Below are 26,818 nucleotides of genomic sequence, written 5' to 3'. Positions count from 1 at the left end.
TCTGCTCCAAAAAATGAAATGGTGGCTTTAAATCAAATAGGCTTAAAAACAAAGCTATTTACCAAAAAGTCCAAAAATCTCATGACATGTTTCATCTGTTGCAAATCAAATGAATACCCTACAGCTTTTCATAGATAGAAACACCATGCCATGAGGAAATCAGGAAACACTGAAGCAGGAGCAACATAGGCAATAACACAGCAGAGAGCAGGACAAGTTCCCACAATGTTACCAAAACTATTTGCTGTCAAAAATAGTCTTTTATCTTATCCTTAGATCTCCATTACTATCTAACGACAGTGGGTAATATTTAAACCTGTTATCACAATGCTCTGTGTAACCCATCTTGAGTTCAGAAGAAAAATATATTTATGAAGGGTTAGTTCCATGCTATTGCCCTTCTTCAAGAAATGTTTCTTTTCCTATTTATTTGTATCATCTCACAGACCTTAAGTGTCTAACTTAGAGATGCAATTCAGGATGTATTTCTGGGAGTAGTAATAAAGTATGGTAAAAAGAAAATTCTATTTTAAAATTCCCTTTCTAAACATCTAAGTTAAGACATACACCTGGACTCTTGTATCTTTTCCTTAATTACAACTTCAGACACTTGAGCTGTCTGAACAGAGCAGTTTGGGACAAGTAACAAATTTGACAACATTTAACAGTTTCAGAACCAATTTTAAACAAATCTGACACAGTTTGGTGTCTGACTTCATGCTTCATAGAATTTTTATGCTTTTGTCACTTTTAGGTTCTGTAACATTATCAAGAAATGCAACTTGGCCAGAACGAGACAGGTATCAGGGTGTAAATAAGTGCTGTTGAGTTTTTTTGGTTGACATGAAAGTAGGATGCAAAAAAATGAAGATTGGTCTTCTCCAGAGAAAATAAGGAAAGGCTCTACTGGGTAATTACCTTGAGAAGAGAAAAGATTAAGTTGAAGAAATACCCTAAAGTTCCCCCCCCATCTCCAGCTCACCCCTATTTGGGCTACACTAATGGTAGCTGAGGGCTGGAAAACTTACACAGTGAGATTTCATGGAAGAGATTGCAGCTGACTGCTATCTAGTTGAAATTCAACTTAAGTTCCTAATTCTTTAGGATTAACAGCAACATTAACCCCATTTTATAACACCATCATATACTTCGAACAAAGCTTAAGGAAATAAAATTTGAGGGGGTAAACATTCTGATCAATTTAAGAGATTTAATTCTTCATTTCTAATACTGTAAAACAAGTGACATCAACACTCTTACCCCTTTCCAATTCATATTATATTTATTTAAGCCAGCTCCAAATTATTTGTATGTTAAATTTACTTAATTTGTTTTCATGTTGAAATGTAAGAACATATAATTTAAATATTTATTTTGCCTTCTGAGAAAAAAAAAAAAAACAACCACGCAAGGTTTCTGATGCTTAATCACAGATGATATCTTGTTTTTCATTTCCTGGTGTCTTCTTCCATTTCTGAATGGCTTCATCATGATACAGAAGTGTTAAAAAGGAGACAAGAAGACAATACATTTTGCTTTATCGCATTTCTTCTGAAATATTATTTAACTAGATAAATATGTCAACCTTCTGAAAGATAATACAGTAAGGAAAGAGCCTAAGAACATGAGGCCACATGTTGGAAAAAAAGGAGTATCAAATGTGTCTCTCAGTAAGATCAGCACAACTAAAACAGAAGTATAGTTGTGCTGGTTTGGGGCCAGACACAGATCGTCTCTTGCCCCGAAAGGGACAAAAGAATGAGACTCACACAAACGGATTGGAGAGTGATGGAAAGTTTAAATGGAAAAGCAATTGGTGAAGCTACAGAGAACTAGAAGCTACAAAGCATAGTGACAAAGAGTATCCCAAAGCGTACAGAACCCCTCACAGAATTCCCAAAGCTTCCCAATCCTTCCCTTCTTCCCACCTGAGGGTAAACACAAACCCCCCAGGGCTCTTTCTTCCCCCGCCCACTGCTAGGCAAGTCTCAGGCTGGCCAGGTCTGAGACTGCCCCCCCCCTCCAGTCTCCTCCTGGCATTAGGCCTAGACAGGCCTAAGAGGCCTTGAGGATACTCCCCCGGCATTACCCGATAAGAGAGGACATCTCCCATGGGAGCAGAGAGGGAAGAAAGAGGAAGAGAATGACTCTGCAGATGGCCTTATAGGGTGTAGAAATACGTCGTTTCCTGTGTCCACCCCTGTGGGTGGGCACCCAGGACACCAGAGGTGTATCTCATGCGGCAGTGGCAGGGGGCACCCAGCCTAAACTGCCACAATAGTGAAGGAGAAAGGTCTGCAAACCAATTAAAGGGGGGAAAAAATAAGTCTCTGACATGCACCTGACTGACTTCTGCATCTGATCATTCTGTTAAGCCTCTGGGGAGGTGTATAAAGACTTGTGTCAAGTATTCATCGGTCACATTTTCAAGATCTTCTCTGAGCTTGAAAAGTATAATTTTCCTTCTCCTATTTTACCTAAAAAATAAATTATCCTGATTGCAAGACTATAGAATTTGGGGGGTTGAGAACAACTAGAAATAGCACAAGACTTGTGATAACACCTCCAGTTTGGACAACACTGAAAATACCTAACCCTAAGGGTTACAAACAGGCTTTTGGAATAGCAAGGGGGTCAGGGAGAGGGAGGCAGCTTTCCCTGGTCTTTTGGCCAGGGGGGTACCTCTGCTGTTTTGCTAATTGTAAATATTATATCTTTGTACCTATTCATCGCATTCCATTGTAGATTGTAGTTTTGCTTGTAAATATAGCTCCATTGGCTTCCAAACTGAGCTAGTCTGGTAAAGTTAATGTAGAGGGAGAATTTCCAACCCACCACACTGCTATGGCATCTTGCTAGTTCAACACCATTCCCTCCACAGAAGACAGAATCATCACAAGTGATAAAGTGTTGCTTTAGACAATGACCATTAGACTCTCACTGTACCACCTACACGGAGATTTGGTAATTCTTTAGCCATCAGGCCACTGGCAGGGAGGGTCACCCAGAGCAGGTTGGTCAGGTCCATGTCCAGACACCTTTTAAATTATCTCCAAAAAATAGAGACTTCATGACCACTCTGGGCAAACCTTTACACTACTTAGTCATCCTCACAGTAAAAGTGTTTCCTTATAACCAGAGAGACTCTTCTGTATTTCAGCTTGTTCCTGCTGCCTCTTGTCTTGTCACTGTGCACACTAATAAAATCTGGCTCCTATATCTTACCAGGGTATCTCTTATTAGTATTCCCAGGCATGATTTTTTTCACCATGGGCAAGTTCTCCTTCCTGGAAATTTTCCCCTGGCCTCTGTGACCTGGGACTTCTAGTGAGGACTGAGGTGAGAAAGGCATTCAGCACCTCACCCTTTCTATACCCAGTGTGTCTCCAGGACCCCTGCCTCTGCAGCAGCTGTCCTACATTTTCTGTGTTTTTTCTTTTACTGTTTGTGTACTGAAAGAAGTCTCTCTTGGTGCCTTTGACATCTCTTGCCAGATGTAGTTCCCGCTGAGTTTTTGGCTCTCCTAAATCTGGTCTCTGCATGTTTGGATGATGTCTCTATATTTCTCTCAGATTCATTTTCCCTGCTTCTACCTCCTTATACACTTCCTTTTTATGTTTGACTTTTACTAAGAGCTCCTTGTTCACTGATGCAAGCCTCCTGGCATCTCTGCTCAACTTTCTGCTCATTGGGATAGACTATCCTTGAGATTGGATGAGATGATTCTTGAAACAGTCAAGTTTTTTGGATCCTTCTTGCTTCCAGGGCCTTGTCCCATGGGATTATTTCAAGCAGAGGTCAGAGCCTGTTCTCTTGAAGTCCAGGGTTGCCCTGCTCTCAGGATCCTGAGCTCCACCCTCTCAAGGTCACTGCAGCTAAGGATGTCTTTGACTTTCACATCCTCAACCTGCCCTTCCTTACTTGTAAATATGAGGTCCCAGAAGTGAATGAGCTTTAATAAACAGAACTAAAACTGGTATTGAACGTTCCCTGTTCACATCATCACCTTCCATTTTACTTTTAGACTTGTGTCCCCTGTTTACATCAAAATCACAGTCATAATGGTACTTTACACCCCAAAATATATTTGCTGAATTACATGGACTTCCAGAGGAAGGATTGATCCTTTTGATCCACAGCAAGTTCATTTCTTGTTTCCCCCAGAAGTTCTGGTCCTGTGAAGCTTGGAATATTGGCAAATTTGGCTGAAAGAGGAGGGCTTTCAACGTCCTGCTGCCATCTCCATTACAGTCATTCAAAATGCCTCCTGCTGGAACCAGTCTCTGAGTGCCAGCAGAAGCCACTTATCTTCTGATGTATTAGCAAAGGGAGAGCAGTACAGCCTCCATCAGAGAAAGACGTAAATCTGGAAGAACTGAGGAAGACACTACATTCAATACTAACTGGCAGTATTTACCTGTCAGAGGTAATAAATGAAAACATTTCACTCTGAAAGAAACTGAAGCAGTATTGAATAAGTGTGGAAGCCTCTATATTTCATACTTTTAGTAGGCTATTTACCATTATTTAAATGCAAAAGAACTTAGAGCATTCAGAAGAAAGCTTCCTACCCGTGACTAAACGGCTACATTCTTTTACAAACACAATAAATCCCTGTCATTTTCTACATGACAGAGGAATTATATTACCTTTTGCATCAGTTTTAAAGTAGAGCTAAATGCTTTTGTAACCACTCTGAATAAGCATGATGGCAGCTTTATTAGAAAGTGTATTAATAAATAATTAACGTTTACTCGAATTAATAATAGTCAAGCTGTCTAAATTACAACTTACATTAAAAATATCTAACAAGAAACTCAAACTGATTACAGTATCTAACAAGTGCTGACAGATAAATATTTTCCCCTTAGCAGTGCCTTACACTGGTGTGCCAAATTCTAAAGTCAAAAGATTATTTCTCCCCAAAGCATTGCCATTGCAATGAAGTCAAACATCTGTTCTTTCAATGCTATTTGCATACTTAACAGCAAACTCCACATCCAGTGGAGTTCAGGTATATAACCTGATACTTTGCTCCTTTTTCCAGCTTTTCTCATGCAGCACACAATATTCTCCTTCAGCCATGTGGAGTGGGCCAGAAGGAGCACTACTTCTTTGGACCTGGCAAACACAGCAGAAGATGACAGAGAGCTTGTAGAACCACATCAAGTATGTGTAATTTTAAAAGTCCCTAATAACCTTTTGTCTCTGTTAGGGCATTCATGCAGGTAATGCAATACAAGCTCATTATGTTGGAGCAGCTTTTGCCAAAAGCCAGGTTTTAAAATGCTTATTAGAGGCATTAAAATGTTAAGGGAAAAAACCCACAAGCAAACCACACACTATTATTCCAATAATACAGAACACAGACCACTATTTGCAGACCAGTTTGATTAGTGTATTTTGTAATTAATGATCCTGGGCATGATGCCACCATTTGTCCTGCAACATTTCCGTGAATCCCTCAAGAAAATGGTTGAATGTATTCCAACAGTCTTCCAACTACATACTTCTCATGTGGAAAAATAAAAGAAAAAAGGTAAAGACATTTCAATATTCTTCCACTACAAAAAAGATTCAACTATGCTTCTCAGATGCCACCAAATTTCACTCCTCCAAAGGAGACAATTTCAACTCCAGAAGAATTGTTCTAAATAAATAAGCACACTGGTTTCTTATGCTTTAACCTGTGATAGTATCTGTTTATGATTTTGGTCACAAAAACCTGTTGCAGAGTCAGTAAACAATGTGAAAATTCTGGTTTTATTATATAATATTTATTCTGTAAACATCTACTTAGTATTATAATTAGCATTTACTGTCATTCAAACAGTATTCAGCACAGCTTCTTTAAATTACAGTAAAACATGAAAAATTACATAACTAATTCCAAAATCCCACTTGTTGTTCTTAAAAATTTGACTTTAGATTAGAAGCATTATGCTTCTATAATCTGTAGGAAGTAGAAGTTTACATTTGTTTTATCTGCAGCATTTATTCTTGGGCAAAGGCAGTAGAGGCAATACAAGGTATCTTTGTGTAGGCTGGATGGGCCAATCTACCACATTTACCTGATACACTGAAACCCAGAATGAGCTAACGTTTAGGAGACCTACAGTTCTGTCAGGGGATGACAGCTGAACCAATGCTACTGGTAACAATCACAACTGCTATACACGTGTTAGGAAAAAAATCAGTCCTAATCCTTTCTTTAAGAAGAAGGGGGAAAAGCAGCAAGATGGAAAACCAGACTCTCTCCCTGAATTATTAGGAAGTTCGAATCCTGAACCTTCACTGAAGGTGGTTCCAAAATCAGGACCACTGAACAATAGAGGAAAATAAAGGAGAAAATTACAGCCCATTTACCTAGCAGTGTAACTGGAGTATTATTTCACTTCTACTACTTCATCCATGACTGTATTCCATGCTGGAAGTCCTATTTTCCTCTAGATTACTTGGCAGAGTTCAGAAAAAAACTTTTTTTTTTTTTTTTTAACCTAAAGAGGAAGCAAAATTATGTACATTTTACTTCTAAGTTCAGGATGTTTTTTGGAAGGTAAGCTGATCATCCAAATTAATCTTCTAACTTAAAAATCTTCAGATTTTCAAATTTTCTGTTTCTCTTCTGCATTATAATGCAGTAGTTTTTTTAAACACCAGATATGAAATACACAACCGTGACAAAACGGAGATCAGAAATGCCTTATGCACAAATATCTTCTGCTTACTGAGAGTAATGATTCTTCATGGTTCTGTGAGCTATTTCAATCTACGCAAACTTGAACTGATGCATCAATATATTTAACAGCAATGCTCATTTTTCTCTCGTATTATAAGCCTCCCTCTACTATTACCAAAAAAAAAATAAAAAAGAAAATGAATGCAGGAGCCAGAGCTCTTACTTATGCAAACCATCCATGATACTCCTACTTCAGAACGCAACAGCAGGGGAAATAAAGGGCAGGTCATGGGATCCACAGACTTAAAACAACAACTGTTACTACTGACTAAGTAACTGTCCTTTCTTATGTGTTCCAGTTCAGATTTTAATGTTTACACATGATGAATAAAGTATTTTCTAAAGAGAAAGATCCAAACAATATCAATTGTGGCACTGACGAGTACCCTTTGACTAGAGCCTCTGTCTCAGCTGCCAGGTCAAGGACACAAAGCTGGTAAAAGCAGAAATTGTTTTATTTGCCAGCCCTGCTGATAGAGAACTCTGACCCATGCGGGCAGTGTGGGCTGTGCTTGGGTGCAGAGCATCTCTACGTTTCAGGGAAGATGCTTCCAGACATCTAACAGCAAATGGAAATGCAATGGATGATCAGCTCAGATACTCTGTGACAAGATGGTTTGGGTTTCAGAACAGCCAGAAACATTGTTAAGAATAGTCTGATCCATCAAAACAAGACTTAAATAAACAAGTAATTTCTCCTGCCTTGACAGTAAATGCAGCACCACATATGGCCTCAGGAGGAGCACTGGTAAAATAATAACTGATTCAAATGCAAGTTAAAGATAAGCTCCTTCACCCTATGGAAGAATGTGTGAGGCAGACTAGCTGTAAACTCTGTCACTAAGCTGATAGCCACTTCATAATGCACCAGGACTAAAAATATTCATTACAATTTAGTAGTTAAAAAGTAAAAAAAAGAAAAAAAAAAGCAGAATGCAGCAAGTAGGATGTAAATTATCAATAAAGCCTGTTTCCAGATACCTGTTTTTACTTGTGTAAAATATTCAGGCATTTGGTAAACAAAAACTTGAAATAGTTAAAAGAGACAGAGCTGCAAATATAAAACTAACAGAAAACAGGCACAACTCCTAGGATAAAGAATTAATTCAAATGTGACAATAACACTGCAAATATTTGTAATGGACGTGTGGCTGGCAGCTGTAAAATTGTAGATTTTTAAACAAAGATCCAAACAACATCAGAACAAAAGCCATGTTTTCCCACCTAGGGTATCTCATAGCTACAAAAAACAAATACCAAAGCAATCCTCTTTGTGTGGAATATTGAGATGTTTTTTCACCTGTTTTAAACAGGGTCACCTTCCAAACTAGAAGTTTTTACTAGTGCTTAAAATGTAAGAGCCAAAAGGAAAGTAAGAAAAAGATCATCACACAGGCTAACACTCAGCTCAGATATCATGGTTTAAAACTGCAGTTTACAGGTAAATCAAGCATGATGTCTGCATTCCTTCTTGACTGAAACACAGCATATCTAGCAATGCAGTACCCTCAAGGACACTACTGATTCTCAACAGCCAAATCAGTATGCTACCAAACTAGCTATTGACTCAGCTTTACACAGCATCTGAATGACTTCTGGTGATCTCCCACGCAAAGATATCCAAAATATCTGCTGTTCTCTACAGCATTTCTAACATAAGTAAGCCAAAAAAGGTACTGAATGTCAATCTTTTCTACAGTTTTTATATAAATAGCTGGAAAGCATGTCCTTGCCAAGCAGATCAGTCACCAAAAACCACAAAGAATATGTTTTAAGGGGTACAAGAATTAGCACATCATCTCTGAAAGACATCACTAGAGGAAGACTCCTAAAAACCCATTACACTTTTGCTCATAATTCTCTTGCCTGAAAGAACATAAAAGGCATCAGTGCAGTAGATCCACTTCTTCTTAGCATATTCTTTGTGTTTCAGTAATGCTGTTTCTCAACACAGCTGGTCCTGACTAAACAGATTTAAAGATTCATCAATTCCAACACTATAAAGGATTATCGTGATTATCTGGTCTGACTTCCTGCAGGGCACATGCCATAGAAACTCGGCTCACAGATTGCTGCAACATACTCTTCCTCCAAGATAACGTGGCAACTGATCTTTGAGATACAATCCAGTCTTGTTTTAAAGATATCAGTAATAAAGAAGCAACTGCTTTTCATGACTGATTTATTGTTAAATACCCTCATTATTAAAAAGTGACTGCATTTCTATTCTGAATTTGCATGGTTTCAGTTTGTAAATACTGGACTTTGTTAAATCTCTTTCCATAGAACTGACAGATTGAGACAGATTTTTGACAGATTACCTCAATTAGCAACCATCTACCTGAAACCCTTCTCTATGTCCCCATTTACAAGTCATAAGTAGGCTGACTCCTCATTGAACTTTTGTTCTTTGTCTGAGTAAATGTACAAAGTAATTTCCTTACTCTACTCTGTATTTGTCAGGCTGCTGCTGGAATACTATTCTCACTTTTATTTATTTCCTTCTCTAGATGTGTCTTTTTTATCTATTTTACACTGAGGAGGTATAGATAAACAGAGGATTATTTTTAAGCGCTAATGAGAATATTCAGTTGATATCATATAAAGAATATATGGGTTTGACTGTTGGGCTGTTTAGTCTAGAAACAAGAATTAGGAAAACAATTTACATCCAAAACCTTCAGGAAAGAAGACTCTCTTTTCCTTACCATGGCAAGCAGGAAGTAAGAAGCAGCAAGGAAGATTCAGCGTAGGCTTCAGAAAAGTGTTTTTAACAGTATAGGCCAAAATTACTGAACTTTGAGAGACTGCAAAAATATCTATTGTTGCAGGTTTGGGTTTTTTGTTTGTTTGTTTTTGAGGCAAGACAATGATTTGCCTTAAAGGAACGAGATGGATGAGGTCACCATTCTAGGTCTACCTTTCCCATTCTAGGTTCCCCTCTCCTATCACTTCTTGCCCTTCCAGAATCAAGTCTTTCAGATCAGATCTGAATCTTTCTGGCTTTTCCACATTTATGCTGGAGAGGACACTGCAGAATCAGCAGCAATTGCTCAATCATCACCTCATTTAATCTACACACAATTTTTCAATTACTCTCCTCTGCCCCCTGCCTATAAAGGCAAGACTTCTTATCCTCTTAGCTATCAAAATCAAGAAAGAGGCTGATGTTCAACTGGCTACCCACAATAATGTTTCATCATGTTAAGTGTCACTGCACCCCAGGACACAAACACCATCTGTAGGTCCTTTCTATATTTGGATGTATTGGAATAGATGCTGTTGAAATGAGCCAAGTATCTGACAGAAACCATACAATTCCTGAACTAATCATTATTTAACTTTCTGCTTCTGCATCATCAGCAAATTCTCAGAGACTGCACCAATTCTTTCTGATTCCTGTTATGAGCCTAGTGAGTAACAAAGAGACAAGAGCAAATCCCTGCAGGTTCTATTAGAAGCAGCAGCACTGAAAACCAATTCTCCATTTTCAACTGCTTTGTTGTCATTTCACCTGGTTTTAAACATTTAGTAAATGCTATATTTAATTCTGTACTGCTAATTTCTTTAATCATAGTGCCATGGGAGGGTTAGTTAATGCCTGGAGTAGTCTCGCATTTGTTGTTAACCAAATCAATGCAACTGGTAATCGGATTTAAGAAAGTACACAGTTTCTACCTCTGACACAGCTGACCATCTCTGAGGAGAAAGTTAGGACTAGAAAACAGGGAAATTCAACCCTGAACTTTTCAGAGTTGAGGTCAGGGCACACAATTCTTTCCCTCTATTCAGTAATCATAAGACAGCTTGAGTCTTGTTTACCATGTACAACTTCCTGATGGGAATATTTAGAAAAGATGGATCCAGATTCTTCTCAGAGGTGTACCAGAACAGGAATAAAAGCAACAAACACTGGAAATTCCAACTAGATAAAAGGAAAATGTTTTTCCCTTGCAAGTGATCAAAACATAGAACAGATTTTTGCCTACAGAGGTTACAGGATCTTCACAAATATTCAAAAGTCAGCTGGACAAGATCCTCATCAACCTGCTCCACCAGGTTCTCCTTTGAGAAAGCAGTTGTGCTGGAGGCCCCAGAAATTCCTTCTGATCCACTCTTTTTATACATAGCCACTCATTTATTGAAGCGCAAGGCTGAGGCAGCTCAGCCACTTTAATTGACCAAAAATACGTGTTGCTGGAAAAGCATTAAGCACTCTCAAACCCCTGACTGTCTGAATCTATTGTCTCCTTTCCATGTGCTATGACTGGCACTTGTACAGTGAGCCCCATCACAAATCCAATATGCCAAAAAACCAGCAACAGAATTAGAGCTGGTTAGCAGTCAGCCAGACAGTTCCCAATTCCCACTGCAGAGGCACAAACACTGGTGTATGTATGCAACACTGCAATAAGCAGCTCATGATACGAAGCCTGGCTTCTCAAAGCTCACTCCTGTCTGAATTACCTTCTGCTTCACAGCATGGATAAAATCACACTGCAGTCCTTTTGAGGGCAGGAGCAATAAAACTGTGATTCTTCCCTCTACACAGCCACTTATTTCCAGGAAAATTAATGTTTTGGTCATATGAATTATAACTGGTAAAGAGATTCCACACCATAGGGCAGAGGGTAGAGAATAAAGGAGGAGAGGGGATTGTCTAGAGTATTCAAAGGGCCACTCATCAGAAGGCTCCAGCCAGGCCAACCTGATGACCTCTAACAAAAAATGATTCATAAAGGTCCAGCTTTCTGGTTTTCTCAAATACAATAAGAGAACTCCATCAGAAATATGCTGGTTTTCACTGCACAGTAATACTCTCAATTAAAAAAATAGCACCACTACTTGCATCACAAAGTCACACAGTGTATAAATGTTTCAACTTATTGTCCATGCAGAAGAAAATTCAGAGTTTTTTTTGGCAATGCCTGTGAGGACGTATTTCCCAGGTGTACCTACAAAAATAACATGAAAGATGGAAGTAGAATGAAGAACTAAGGTAATGAAAAATTACATCTTAAAACAGGGTATGGCTTTTCTAGAATAAATAAAACTGACAACTAGTGAAGATTTATCTTAGATTCTTTCACACAGGAGAATACTTTTAAAGAAGGAAACATGTCTAACGTCTGTCTTTCCTCCTTCTGTCACTATCTGAATATCATCATTCTGTGCCTTATGTAACACAGCAATGCTGTTAGCTTCAACAGAAATACCAAATTGCAATTATGCTATTTCTAGAATACCGTGCTGGTAATGGAGTAACTGTTTAATAGAATGACTGCACTTAGATGAGTTTCTAATGTGGATTTACATGATGACAGTCAACAGTATTACAGTGAGAACTGACATGCCTGCAATCATTGCTACAACTGAGACAGCAAACTCAGCAGCTACTTTGGAGTCTGACACCAAAATTCAACAAGAAGCCAAACTGGCTCATTACAATCATCCTCCCAATTCTTAACTTGTCAGTGGTGCTGCTAATTCCCCTAAAACAAACTGCCATTCTGTTTACATTCTGTGACACAAGGGCCAGACAAAAATTGACAGAAAACTTATCTTTGGTTTGTGTGTTCTTATCACTGGATTGGTTGCAGTATTTTCCTCTCCCAAAAGGCAATTGGATATCCTCATTTCACTATCTTTAGCACCTCTTGAACTAATAACTACAACATCTCTGTGTAACTTTTTGCCAGCTAAATGAATCAGGCAGAGAATTTTTTAACTGCAGAAGTCAACATTTATTCTACTTCTTGTTCCCTTTTGTAGAACTTAAGAGTAGCAATTAAAGTAATTTAGGAAAGAAAGAAGTGTGTGATAAAAGTAAGGAAGGAGAAGAAAACATACTGAGGTTTCATTAAAATAAAAACCAGTACATCACAGGATCACAGACTTGCATCACTGGGATTGCCTGCAAAGTACATGACAAGGAACCAGGGAAAGGAAGATGAAGAGGTAACGAGAAGCTCAAATTAGGATCCTGAAAAAGCATGAGGCAAAAGCAGACAAATTACGTGAGTAGAGCTAGATGGAACAAATGCAGTAGTTGAGCTCCCTGTATAAAAGTACAAATCAAAGATCTCAAATGTTCAGGGTAGGATTTGTTTAACACCTGATGTCCAGTGAATAATGGAGATGAGTTCTGAGATACTTAGGGCTGGTCTTCAGAGCACAACGCTGAGCCAATTCACAGTCTCACAGTATATCAGAGGTTGGAAGGGACCTCAAGAGATCATCAGGTTCAACCCCCTACCAGAGCAGGATCCCTTGGGGCAGTCCACAGAGGAATGCATCCAGGTGGGTTTTCAAAGTCTCCACAGAAGGAGACTCCACAACCCCACTGGGCAGCCTGTTCCAGTGCTCTGTCACCCTCACTGGAAAGAAGTTTCTCCTCATGTTGAGGTGAAATCTTCTACGTTCAAGTTTGAACCTGTTGTTCCTTGTCTTATTACTGTGAACCACTGAAAAGAGCCTGACCCCTCCACTTCACACCCACCCCTCAGATATTTATAGACATTGATCAGATCCCCTCTCAGTCTTCTCTTCTCCACACTAAACAGCCCCAGGGCTCTCAGTCTCTCTTCACAGGGGAGATGCTCAAGTCCCCTAAGCATCCTCATGGCTCTCCCTTGGATTATCTCCAGCAGGTCTCTGTCTCTCTTGAACCGGGGAGCCCAAAAACTGGACACAGTATTCCAAATGTGGTCTCAGCAGGGCAGAGTAGAGAGGTAGAAGAACTTCCCTAGACCTGCTGGACACCTTTCTTGATACATCCCAGGACCCCATTGGCTCTCTTGGCCACAAGAGCACATTGTTATTCCATGGAGAACTTGCTGTCCACCAGCACTCCAAGGTCTTTCTCTGTGGAGCTGTCTTCCAGCAGGGCAGCCCCTAACCTGTCCTGGTGCCTATTGTTATTCCTCCCCACATGTAGGACCCTGCACTTGTCCTTGTTGAACTTCATGAGATCTGCCTGCACCCAGCTCTCAGCCTGCCCAGGTCACGTTGGATGGCTGCACAGCCTGAGGGGTGTCAGCCACCCCCCCAGTTTTGTATCATAAGCGATTCAGATCCATCACGCTGGACAGGTCTTTTTGACTGAGCAGAAGAAAGATGACAGGGCTTGATGCCTTCTAAAAAAGCACACAACATTTAAGTAATATGCACTTCCCTATTCAAAGGGACAGAGCAGTTTCTTTTATGAAAAAAAGAAAATAATTTTTCAAATATTAAAAATAAACTGCATGTACCTAAGGATCCAGAACACGGACCAAGAACTTTCAACATCAAAAGTTTCTGTCACCACATACATTTAAATGAAATTAAGCTACTAGTAATATATATAAACAATGCCCTTGTAATTATTTAGAGGTTAGAAAAATCCCATCATGCTCATTTTTTTCTTCCCTCTCTTCCATAATTAATTCCATAATTAATGTGTTATTTACAGTAATTTCATTAACTTCATTAACTCTATCAACAGATTCATGAAATCCTGAAATCCTGACATGTACCTTTTTCTTTACAGCTCCCTTTTCATTAGTAAACACACAGAAAGAAAGGTTAAAAAAGAAACTTCTGCTGCTGTTCTTTCCCAGGTTTCCCAGAAAATAACTTAACTTTCTTTCAGCATTGAGCCACTATTCTATGCTATGTTTTAGAAATTCATTAAATCCTAGTGAGCAGGTTTCCAATTATGTCCCTCTAGTAAGAAAATAACAAGTTCATTTGATGGCATCAGTAAAACCACTGACAATCACTAGACACTCACTAAGCAGAAATCTCATCTGCAGAGAAACTGCAGAAGTTAATCTTACTGCAAAAGGTAACTGGCCTTGTATACTTCAAATTAAACTTCAACTATTAGGATCAAAAGAGAAATTCTGAGAACAAAAATGTTAGTATACTACTCCATAAAAATGGTAACTCAGTGCTTCATTGGTATGCACTCTGCAGGGCAGCTCACATTGCCAGGTCATATATACAACAGAAAGAATTTTTTAATTATTACCTTAAGTTCTGAGATGATCAAGAAAAATAATGGAGAAAGATACAGATTGGTTCCTTAACAATGGTAACTCAGTGCTGCATTGGTATGCACTCTGCAGCAGCTCACATTGCCAGGTCATATATACAACAGAAAGAATTTCTTAATTATTACCTTAAGTTCTGAGGTGATCAGGAAAAATAATGGAGAAAGATACAGATGGGTTCCCAAAAGAAAATTACTGCCTTCGACTCTCTACTGGCCTACCCTGACTCAAAAGAAAATATTAAATGCTGTAAGAGAAGATGTGGAAAAGTAATGGCATTAAGGTTACTACCAGTACTTTAACTGTTGTATTAGATCACACTGACAACATATGCATCTGTACACAATAAACTGGTCTTAAAAGTTTCTTTTATGAATTAGCTTAAGTATTATTCTTAAATATAAGATTTACAGTAATAGAGAAATTATAAACCTGCATCCTTGATAAACATCAACAGCTCTATCAAAAGTCATTAACTACTGGATTAAACAAAGAAGCTCAAACTCCCCCTTTGTAGCTGCCAGAGGCAGCACAGAAACACGCAGCTCCTCAGTTCACTGCTACCAGAAAGGACAGGGTGGGAGCGGGGCACAGGGCAGGAGCGAGCAGGAGGGAGACAAACCACCTCTTTCAGCTGCAGTGCCAGCTTACAACAGCTTGGAAAGTCCTGAGAGGTATTTAAAAAAGAGACTCCCTTTCCCTCTGAAAGGATGCAATCAGCTTCATTTTTGAATGCCTGCTCTTGCACAGACTACAGAGCAAGCATTCACCAATTCCCCATCACCTCTAAGGACATATCTGAAAGAATCAACTGAAAACTGCTTTGTCAACTGCAGTTTCATTTAGATCAAACAGCTAACGTCCCAGTGGCGAAGGACATAAAAGACACCACTGTTTCCTCTGCTTGTAAAGGCCTTGGAATTCACATGACTGTGTTAAGACGACTGAAAAAATACCCCCAAACTTCAGATAAAGAATTTGGGATTCAGTACCTGCCAAATTTATGAAAATCCTTTCAGTTTAGGGACATTTCCAAATTCGCACACAGCTCAGCAAAACACAGAGGAAAGGCAGAATTAATGTAGTTATATTATAGCCCCAGAATGCCTCGTGACAAGTCACACGTGGAGGAAATCTTAACTGGTGAGGATAAGACTTCGAGCAAAACTGGGCTCTGAATACCATATTTTAAAAGCAATTAAATTTCTTTGGACACAAAGTTATTACTCCCTCCCCCCACCTCTAGAACAGGGGTTCCCAAGTCTCCTACATCTCTGCACTCGCTTGCTTAACAGCCACAGAAGCCCCTCTTGGCTGCACACATGCAAGATGCAGTATTTGGCTGAGCATGCATTTGTGTTGAAGGAAAACGAACTGGAGACCACATCAGCAGGAAGCCACCAAACAAGGAGGTATACATATATCAGAGGCTATTATTACAAAATATTATGGTCCTACACACAATTTATGTTTTCCATTACTTCAGCCACAGTTTTTTTTTCTGTAATATGTACTGGATCTCATTTAAACACACTGGATCCTCAGCTATGAGTGGCAGTGAGTACTGGCATGAGGAAGAAATGGGTATTTGTTTTCTAAGCCATCAGGGTGCTCTAAACACATTTATCTTTTGGAGCTGACTTTTCATATTATCTATTTTTTTTTTCCTCAAATGCATTATGCTATTTTTAGGGGTAAATGTACAATCAAAGTATCTTCATTACCTGAAGAAGGCTTTATTGTACAGTACAATGCTAGCCACGCTAGTAGCTGAAAACTCTGAAATCAAACTTGGCACTCAGTATTTTAATATTTAAGCAACATTTATGACCAAACTGTTTAAATACAGATGTGTCCCCTAATTCTGTGTAACTGGCTTGTGATATCTCCTATAATACTGACATGGAAAAAGGAAGGTCAGAACCCTTTTTGAGAGAGCACTGTATTTACTCCACCTGAAGGGTGGCTCTCCCTCTCCCTCTTTCCAGAAGTCACACTCACTGTTCACTGGAGAACAGATGAAACATATGAAGAAGGAAGGGGGGGTTACAGCCTTGTTACCCATACACCACATGCTACGTGACCATAAAATTAAAGGTCTCACCATAACTTACAGAAGAAGTAGACAACTGAGAACACTGGTTCCTGAACACTTTTCTTTACAACTTATATTCTACTTTTACAATGTTTTTTATTTACCAATGATCTCTACAGTATATTCACAATCATGTGGCTGGAAGTTGAAATAAGAAACAGGTCTTTAACGATCTTGCTGTATGTTTTAAATTCACCTTAACACCTTATGCAAAATTAAGTACCGATCTATTTTTCAGGCTTACCACTGATGAGTTTTAAATTAAGATGAGTTTCTATTCCTGTTTAGAAGGACACAATAATCAACCACTACCTCCTTGCCAGCCAAATGCAACAACACAGAGAGTAATCAAATTTGGCAGGCCAAGTGTTGGCCGTCCACTGCTGCAGCTACAGTGCTGTCTGTCTCTCCAGCCACCAGGGTTTTAGTACACCCTTGCATACACTACCTCCTAATCTCATTCCTGGTTTTCTACCCCCTCACCTATGAAACCTTCTGTTACCCACTCCCCTTAGAAAGCACATGTAACTGTGTTATATAGAGAGATCAGAATTTATTTCTTCGTACCACAGGAACAACAGTGCCACACAGGCTGCCAAAAGGACAGATGTTCTTAGCTTTTCTGTCAAAAAAAGTACCTGTCTCCTATAAAATGAAATCCAACAAACTGTCCTTTGAGTTCCAATAAATACCCCACTGGGGATGATCAGTCTTTTTGCCTTCTAAGTTCTCCACATGCACACCACCTTGCTCACTCAATGCAAATAGCCAGCCAGCCAGTTTCTCCTATAATTTTTTTCCACCACCTCTTCAAACCACACCACCATTTGCCACTATTTCAAATGTAATTGTGTCATAACATCGTATTTGGAACAACCCAGGTGAGTGTCTCCCGTTACAGATGAAAAAACTCTCAAACTCCTTTTTTGGATATTTAAATTAAAACCTCCTTTCCCTGGTCCACAACAAGAAAGTGTTCAGTATGTTTACTGTACAAAAGAAACAGTCTGAAAGGATCTGCAGATCAGCCACTGGTTTCCACTAAGCAAATTCTATTCTGTTCCCTTGCTGTTCACACCTAGTTTAAAACCAGCATTCAATAAAATCGAACTCCCATGTCTCCATATTGCACAAGTACTTCACATGCATACTGCAACACTGTTTTCAGCATATGGTAGCCTGAGTATTGTTCTAAAACGCAAGAGCTCTTTGTTAACTACAAACTAGCTAATACTTCAAAAATTTAAAATTAATATCAAAAAAACCCTTCCAAATCCCCCCACAATTTGCTCTGAGGTTCAGTAACAAGCAGGCAGCTATTCTCATCTATTCAACGAAAGAAAAGAGCATGTTCTGACCTCCCATATCAATCACCAAATAACATACTTCTACAAAGCAAGAAATTCTAAAAACACCCTGCACATAGCTTGCCACAGGAGGACTTGCCAAGGACACCAGAAGGTGACTTACATTTAATTCTGTCTTTATTTTTTAAACCTATTAAAATCTACCCATTTCCATGGTAACTGGAAACATATATTCCTCCCATCCAGTCTGATTAATACTTTGAAATTTTTATTTTAAAGTCAACACTTTGTTTGTCTGAAAAAACATAAGAACAGTCTAGTTGATCCTAATAACCTTAAATGAGGGTGGTGAGACATTGGAACAGGTTGCCCAGGGAGGTGGTTGAGGCCCCATCCCTGGAGGTTTTTAAGGTCAGGCTGGTCAGGTGGCTCTGAGCAACCTGATCTAGTATGAGGTGTCCCTGCCCATGGCAGGGGGATTGGAACTGGATGATCCTTGAGGTCCCTTCCAACCCTGACAATTCTATGATTCCATAAATCTGTATATGGAAGTAAATGAAAGGTGAAATGTACTACATATCCTGCTCCTTGTTGTACTGTTCTTTAAACCCTGTGAACAACCATAGGTTCTGTAGTCTTCAAAGGAAAGTAGTTGTAGTTTTTCAAATTTGAATGACACAAGACTTGTGTATAAACTAATCTTTACTCTCCTGAAACATAAACCTAATTCCTTAAAGATCACAGACTACCATAAATCACTATGAGAGACCAATTGCATTAAAACTCTTAAAAATAGGGAAGGAAAACTAGTAATTATGGGAATTTTTTATAATCATAAAATATGAAGCACTTCAACTGAACTTCAGCACATTAGTGCTAATGGGTCGATGTAGTGAACTGGATTGCGTTTTACAGCAAAGACTGTTCCACCAGAGAAGAAATGCAGAAGTCATGACATCCACTAAACACCTCCAAGAAACCACATCTAATAAATTATTCTAATAAATTATTCTAAATGCAAGTCTCAATTCACAGACCATGAGGACTTTTACCAAACCTTCCAGAGACAACATATCTAGGCAGCATAAAAGCCTATGATTTTGGGTAACACATGGATGTAAATCACACTCTGACGTTTCTATATTGTGGTCTTTATTCTGGTCCCCACGATTCAAGAAAGATGGGGACAGAATGAAGGGGGTCCAAAGGAGGGTCATGAATATGATTAAAGGGCTAGAGAATGTGCTTTATGAGAATAGACAAAAGCAGTTTGTTTTTTCTTGCTGAAGAAAGCTCAGGGAAACCTTCATCACACCATTCTAGTACTTACAGTGACTACAAGGAGGATGGAAGCTCCCTCTTCACAAGGAGACACACAGAGAAGACAAAGGCCATGGGTGTAAGTTGCACTGGGAGAGGTTTTTTACAGTAAGAACAACCATTCACTGGGAAAATCTCCCCAAGGACATGGTAGAGTCCATTTTGCTGCAGATTCTCAAGATGCAACTGGACAGGGTGCTAGATAATCTCATCTAGGCTCTCCTTCCCACAAAAGGTGGGACCAGGTGATCTTTCAAGGTCCCTTCCAATCTGGGTTATTCTACAATTCTATGATTTTTCTCCAGCTTCACCTTTCACAACTGAACATCCCAAATTACAAAAACATCTACCTTAGGCACACAACACTAAAATGTTCATCATTGTGCATTCCCAAAATCATTCTGCACATACCCTTCACAACTCAATCAGGAAAAACGTTCAGGCATTTTCTAGTAATCAAAGGACAAATCTGCTGAAAGCCTCTGATTGTGTTGCTAGGCAATCAGATATTTTTCCACCCTACTGCTCACTTTGAGAAACTGAAGAACTAGATTCTACTGAAAGTGCAAATATTTACTTGTAGTTTCCCTTATATTCTGTGCAGCACTTAAAAAGACTACTGGCTGCCTCAAACTTACATGTGAATTCCTGGTCCCTCCAGGAAGATCTATCCCTCACCCCAAGCATAGCCATAAAAATACCCATAATGCTGTTAAGCATTAGAAAATAGGAGTATAGCAGTATCTTGGAGTGTCTCTGTTAGTGTCAAGTGGGGCCAGACAAGCTCTTAAGATTCTATTTAGATGTTTCTTTCACACCTTGAACAATCACACTAAACGCACTTCATATTTGCAAGTAACCTTGAAAATGAGTCAGAAAAAAGAAAGAGGACTAACCACGTATATATGCAATAGCACTTCTGTACAAATACTTCACCTTTCCAGGAACTTGCTTCCACAGAAATCCTAAGTGCATGTGCTCAGCCTTCAGTTGAAGGAATTCTGTTCTTTCAAAGGAGACTTTCTGAAGTAGACCTCAGATACAACATGTCTGGTTTAGATCACACCACGCATTTTTCTGTCTATGTATTTAGGAAATGCATCTGCAATTTCATGTTTTATCAGATATGAAGCAAAAGGCTAAATAAAAATAGAAGATACTCCCCTACAAGAGTACCTTAGTGATTCAGGAAATAGCTTTTTTTCAACATGAGCTTTGCCAAGGCTTCAATTTTAGGGACACCCTGAAACACCCAGGTCAGACGCTTTGATTTCACTATGTCCTTTTACCACTCTCTTTTCCTTGATAGGATCCCTCAGAAAATTTGAAAGAAGCCAACAGGAAATTTGCTTCAGACTCAGCTGGCAAAAAGTCTATCTATTCCCAACACCATTAGGTCCTAGTTCTAAAACTAAACAAGAAGTCACACTACACCTCCCACACACCCCCCTAATAAAAGGAGAAAAACCTTTATCGATCTGACCAAATTCTAAATTAGGCAATCATGTTTGGTCTCTCTACAGTCATCTGCTGTTTCAACAGAAATAGTCCTCACATCACATCTTACACTCTGAGGAATTTTTTTTACTCTTAAAATAGCTACTATGCTTCAGCTGTGAGTTTCAGTGATCTCTTTAGCTGACTTAACAACTCACGGGAGTCTTGTTTGACCTAATTAACAAAGCTGACAAGAGAACTTGCAAATCCTTTATTTAGAATTAGTATAAAAATTATAAATCTTATCAACACATACAGGGTAAGAGAGAAAGTTATCTACCTTATTGGTATTATTTTGCTGTCTCGGTGGAAGTTATACACTGGTATAGGCAACTATAGGAGAGCCACACAGACACATTTCACCATAACAAATACAACTTTACATCTTTTTATCTACCTCTATGCCTACAGAAGTCTCCCCAAGTCTTGTTCCTGCTTTTCTGCTCTCTTATTCCCTGTCCCTTTGGAGTGGGAACAAGCTCAGATTCCTCACAGTGATACAAATTCCCACAGAAATACTTTCCTCTTCCTCTCCATCCGAAGTACTGTGATGGGGAAGGGAATCACTGGCATCTTCTCTGTATAAGCCTTTGTAATTCTGAGAAAGGGTAAGCAGAACCTTCTTCTAAATTTCTTAGGCTTCCCACAGACTGAAATAAGCACCTTGTCCAAATTAACCTGAAGAACAATACAATGTCTGAGCCAGGCAAATTAGTAACAAAATGTAGAGGGTCCACACACTTAGTGACAACGTACACACATATATGGACACATACATTCACACACACACACACAGAGCAGGTCAAGCTTCAGCTATCAGAACATTATGAAAAACTCAGCAGACAGCGTTTATACAATACAGATTCCAAACACCCAGTTACTGTGAACTCTTCCCAAAGATTTTGTACAACAGCAGTGAAAGTAGGAAAATCCAAACCAAGCAGGTTAGATTAAAAAAAAAAAAAAAAAAAAAAAAAAAAAAAAAAAAAGGTCAAGGTCACTGTTCTAACATAGAGCAGTTAGCAAATCTTCGTGTTTCTGTGCTGGATACAGGCAGAGCAGAAAGTAAAGAACTGCTTTTCTCTTTTCCAGTGCCATGACACTATCTATCTGCACACAGACTACATACTCAAATAGAGGAAAAAATGTGCTCTTTTCATAGAATCATAGAATGGACTGGCTGGAAAGGACCTTTAAAGGTCATCTACTCTGCCCCTCCTGCAGTGAGCAGGGACATCTTGAGCTAAGTTCAGGTTGCTCAGAGCACCATCCAATCTGACCTGGAATGGTTTTAAGTATGGAGCATCTACCACTTCTCTAAGGCAACCCGGGCCAGGGTTTCACTACCTTCATTTGGTCTACATCTCCCTTCTCTTTGTTTAAAACCATTACTCCCTGTCCTACTGCAACAAGCCTTGCTAAAAACATCTGCCCCTAGAACTATAAAAGTTACATTATCTCTACTCCTTCAAAAGCATTTCATATTTAAGTTGTTACTCTGTAATAAAGGTGATTATTAGATAGAGAATTTTTAACTAGGTTATCACTGCTGCTACAAAAAACACCCAATATATATAACAAGTGCTGATAGCTCCCATATCAGTATCATTTATATGCTTTTCCTTTTCAAACTGGAGAGAAATTTCCTGAATTTTCAGAAATCTTACTGTTTTGTTACCATCTGAAGGGTTATAATATCAGAAGCCAACTACTCAGAGCAAAACATACTACCACAAAGCAAGGAACATGCGATACATCTTTGGATTTCAAATTCGTTTCAGGCACAGCTCTTCCTTATGAACTCACTGCACATAAACACCTTTTTCTCTGCAGTCTCAGCTTCTATTTCTACAAAGACCATCACTCTGCTTTCACCTTGATAGCAAAAATTACAAGACTATCACAGCCCTGTGCAATACAGTGAGCTCAAGATAATCTTCCCTCTATATTTCACAAACATACAAACTACAGTTACTGTACAACTCTCATAACTCAAAGCTGTTCAAGCCTCCCCACGCACAGTTTCTTCCTGGTAGCAGCATGGACTTTTCATGGCCAGAAGGAACTGAGAAAGATTGTCAATATTTTACACAAAACAATTTTCTACAATCGTCTCTCACAAAGTTGTGCTTCACTTTGCCCTTCCATTTTTCTCTGTTCTCTGCTCTCCAATTTTTTGTCAGCTGAGCTGTATTATATTGGAACAACAAAACACCCCTCTTCAGGTAGTGTTTTGATCACTCCAGGCTTCCTGGCTATTGCATTTCAATTCCTATTATTTAACTGAAAGGCAAACACAAGTCTTACAATGTATCTCAACACTAGGACTAAAGCTGTTTCTTGAGATTTTTAATTGAAATGAACTTGGCCTTTCAAACCTTTACCCAGGTAAGAAGTTTGCCAAAAATCATGAGATGAATGTTTCAGCCCAGAAATATTAACAAGTGCTGTACATTTTGTTTGGCAGGTGTCTTACAGTACAATCCTACTGAGCAATTCAGTGCTTGCTGTCACCACTCATAGGTACTGGCCTACTGAAATTATCTGTAGGAACAACTGGCATTTGAACTTTCACTACAGCAAGAAACTTTTTTGCAACACTGCCAGGCAGAGAAGCATGACAAATAACCTTAATTAGAGTTCTTAAATGATTCTTATTACAGTTTGGGAATAATAAAAATTTCTGCTGGTGCTGATCCAACAACAAGCATTTCCATTTAGTCTCTGAGTATGTTTTAAGAGACAACCTTACAGCATAGCTTCTAGCCTGGACATCAATAATAAAATCCTAACCCCAGCTCTGCCACCTCCACTTGTCCACTTCTGTGTGCTTCCCCAGGCTTCAAATTTACAGTTTCTAAATGAGACAGATTTCTGTTACCCACCCAATGAGGATGCAGATTGTTCTTTCACATCAGAAAGGTTATGGCACTACATAAGCAGCCTTGAACATAAAAAAAAAAAAAAACATTGAAAGGAGTCAAGCACTGACAGCTTTGCCCAAGGGAAATTGTGAAGTCTCCATTCACAAGAAACTCAAAAGCTCACTGCATACAGTCCTGGACATCCCAATCTGGCTGACCCTACTTGAGAAGACGGTTTAAAAACTAGATGATCTCAAGAGGTCCCTTCTAATCTAAACTATTCTGTGACTATTTCTGTATTTTTTTTTTTTCTAATTTCTGGAGAAAAACCACCCTAAAATGTATTTTCCACTCTGAAGCTCTGCCAGTTTCTTCTTCTCATGGAACACATGCCTCTCTCCCCTGTTACTTAGGAATACAATAATGTTGTTTGCAATGTTAGAGTAAGTATAATGAACTAGAAAACAAAACAGTCCCACAAAGAAAATCACTAAGTGAAGGTCTGTACCTAGAGCTTTCTCTCCCCTTCTCCTCATGGAACTAGCTTTAACAATAAAAAGGAAATAGACTAGTAGAAAGGAAGCGTAACTCATTTGTAGGTGAAACGATTCCCCTTTCTCCAATTCAATCCTATTGTCAGTATTACTGTTGTCATCTTCATCTGACACTGGGGAGAGAGAATCTTACAGGAAGAAAAAAGAAAAGATTGCTTTATTCACATACACCAGAGGGGTAAGTCTCTGAAACAGAAAAAGGACCTCTAGGTGCAAGAGTGGTATGAAAGAGTATATACCATGTACCATCCCCCCACTCTCGAGTTAGATTGGATGCTGCTTCCCATACAAACTTCTCCAGAAACATATGATCTACCAGAGAATCTGGAGCAACAAAAATAAACCCTATCTCATAATAGGCTTGATTGCTTTTTGAAGGGAGTATGGAACATGACTGGTTGTGCTAGAGACACTAGACTTGATAATTGGATCTTTTTGGGTTTGTTTTCCAGATACCTACTACTGTCACTTCAGGTTTAAATAAGGAAACAAAGCTGCTGCAGCCCTTTGTAGAGGTATTCTCTGAAGTAAGAGCAGAAAGGAAATTCAAGCTTGGACCACCTACAGTTCTTGAGCCTAATGCTACAGCTATGGCCTGTAATCACTAAGCTAAAAAGCTAAAAGCAGGAAATAATGCAGGAAAAAGGTTTTTATTTGCTGTTCCATGGGATTTGGCCATTAAAAAAAGAGAACATAGAGGAAGGCAGAAGTAGGTGATGTTATGTAGCAGAAACTGAAAATGAAATATAACAGATGAGTATGGAACTCAACACTGAAACACTGGAGTGATTAGTTTTAATAGATGAAGGAACAATCATACAAAAAGACCTCCAAGATGTTCCAAGAGGAAAGATCAAACCCTGCATGCTAAAACAAATACAGACTGCAGAACAATTCTTTGAAGTCTTGGATGGGATTTAGAGAAGTCTTCCATTTTGTGTCACTAAACACATTACTTCTTACATATTTAAAAACATTTTTTTGAACAATGAAGCTTCCAGACCTGAAGGCAGAATTTAAAACTTGCTGATATTTCCAGTGCAGTCCTTGTGAACCTCACATGATTAGTGATTCTGCAGTTAGCAAAGCCCCACAAGATAACATTAATCTAACAATTCTTATACTGATAATGATTTTTTCCCAGCTGACTGAAATGAAGGCAACATATCTGTCACGACAGCTGAGAAGCGAAGTGTTCTTACCACATATAGCTGTTTCCAGAGCACAGCCCATTCCTGCAGTGTTGCTGTGACTTCAGTCACAACAGAATCTTCAAGTGGAACAACTGTTTCATATTGCCTATGCAAAAGGAGGGGAAAATAATTAGGAAAGGCATCCTGGAAAAGGTAGAAAAAGAAACAAATGTCAGCGTAGTAATTCATAAAATTCTAGAATGTGAATTTGTTTGAATTTGCTCAACATATAGGAAAATATCCTAAGAAAAACATTTTGTCACTTGTAATTTTAGAGCAACTTGAGAGTCATATTGACTGTTCCTCCATTACATTCCAAAGGGATCACCTTATGTGAAGCATTTCCCAGAGTAATCCGTTCAAAATATGTAGTTTTATTCTAATCAAGGTTAATGAAAACTTTTCATGATTGTAGCATGTAAAATTAACTTGTTATTAATTACTCCCCCTGTAAAGAGAGGTCTTTAACAGTTTGTGTCCCTTCTAAGCCAGTTCAACCCTTTTTTCCCCTCCACATAATGATACCAGCTAACATATGAACTACACAAAAGATCTACCATCTATCAACCTTTCCTACCCAGAGGACTTATTGCATGTGAAATCTGAATGAGCAATCCTCTAACCGAGAGCAGGACTTGTCCTTGTGTAGTCAAGATCCTTCATAGCCATTGAAGAGGAATCACAGAATGGTTTGGGTTGGAAGAGACCTTTACCTGTCACCTAGTCCAACTGGCTTGCAATGAGCAGGGACATCTTCAGCTAGGTCAGGCTGCTCAGAGCCGCATCGAACCTGACCTGAAGTGTTTCAAGGGATGGGGTTTCTACCACCTGTGCTAGGGTTTCACCACCCTCATCATAAAAAAATTCTGCCTGATACTTTATCTAAATCTCTCCTCTTTTAGTTTAGAACCATCGCTTTTGTTCTGTGTGTCGGTGTGAGCTGAAATTCCCTCCCCACCGACAATAACCAGGCTAGCCCAGTCTGGAAGCAAATGAAAAGCTGTATTTACAAGCAGAGTCTAAAATCTACAATGAAATGCAATGAATATGTACAAATATACAAAATTCACAACATTCACAAATATATACAATCAACAGAAAAAGCACAACCGATCTCCCTTTGCTTCCCCCCAAGGGGACCCTCCCAAAGGGGCCTCTCTCTCTCCCAGGAGCTTCCCCCCAGACCCCCCTGGACAGAGAAGCAGAGTTAGTT

The 26,818-nt window shown here is 39.0% G+C and overlaps 1 protein-coding gene across 1 annotated transcript in view; it reads right to left on the bottom strand.

Annotated features, from left to right (window-relative positions):
- Positions 1 to 26,818, bottom strand: part of DOCK3 (dedicator of cytokinesis 3) — a 207,249-nt gene that overhangs the window by 139,662 nt on the left and 40,769 nt on the right. The window contains 1 exon segment of the mRNA XM_054387218.1: positions 25,615 to 25,711. Within this exon segment, the coding sequence (XP_054243193.1) occupies positions 25,615 to 25,711 (97 nt within the window).

This window comes from Indicator indicator, chromosome 15 (genome assembly GCF_027791375.1).
Source record: "Indicator indicator isolate 239-I01 chromosome 15, UM_Iind_1.1, whole genome shotgun sequence".
Classification (NCBI taxonomy): Eukaryota; Metazoa; Chordata; class Aves; order Piciformes; family Indicatoridae; genus Indicator; species Indicator indicator.
This window is presented reverse-complemented; position numbering and strand designations above follow the sequence as displayed.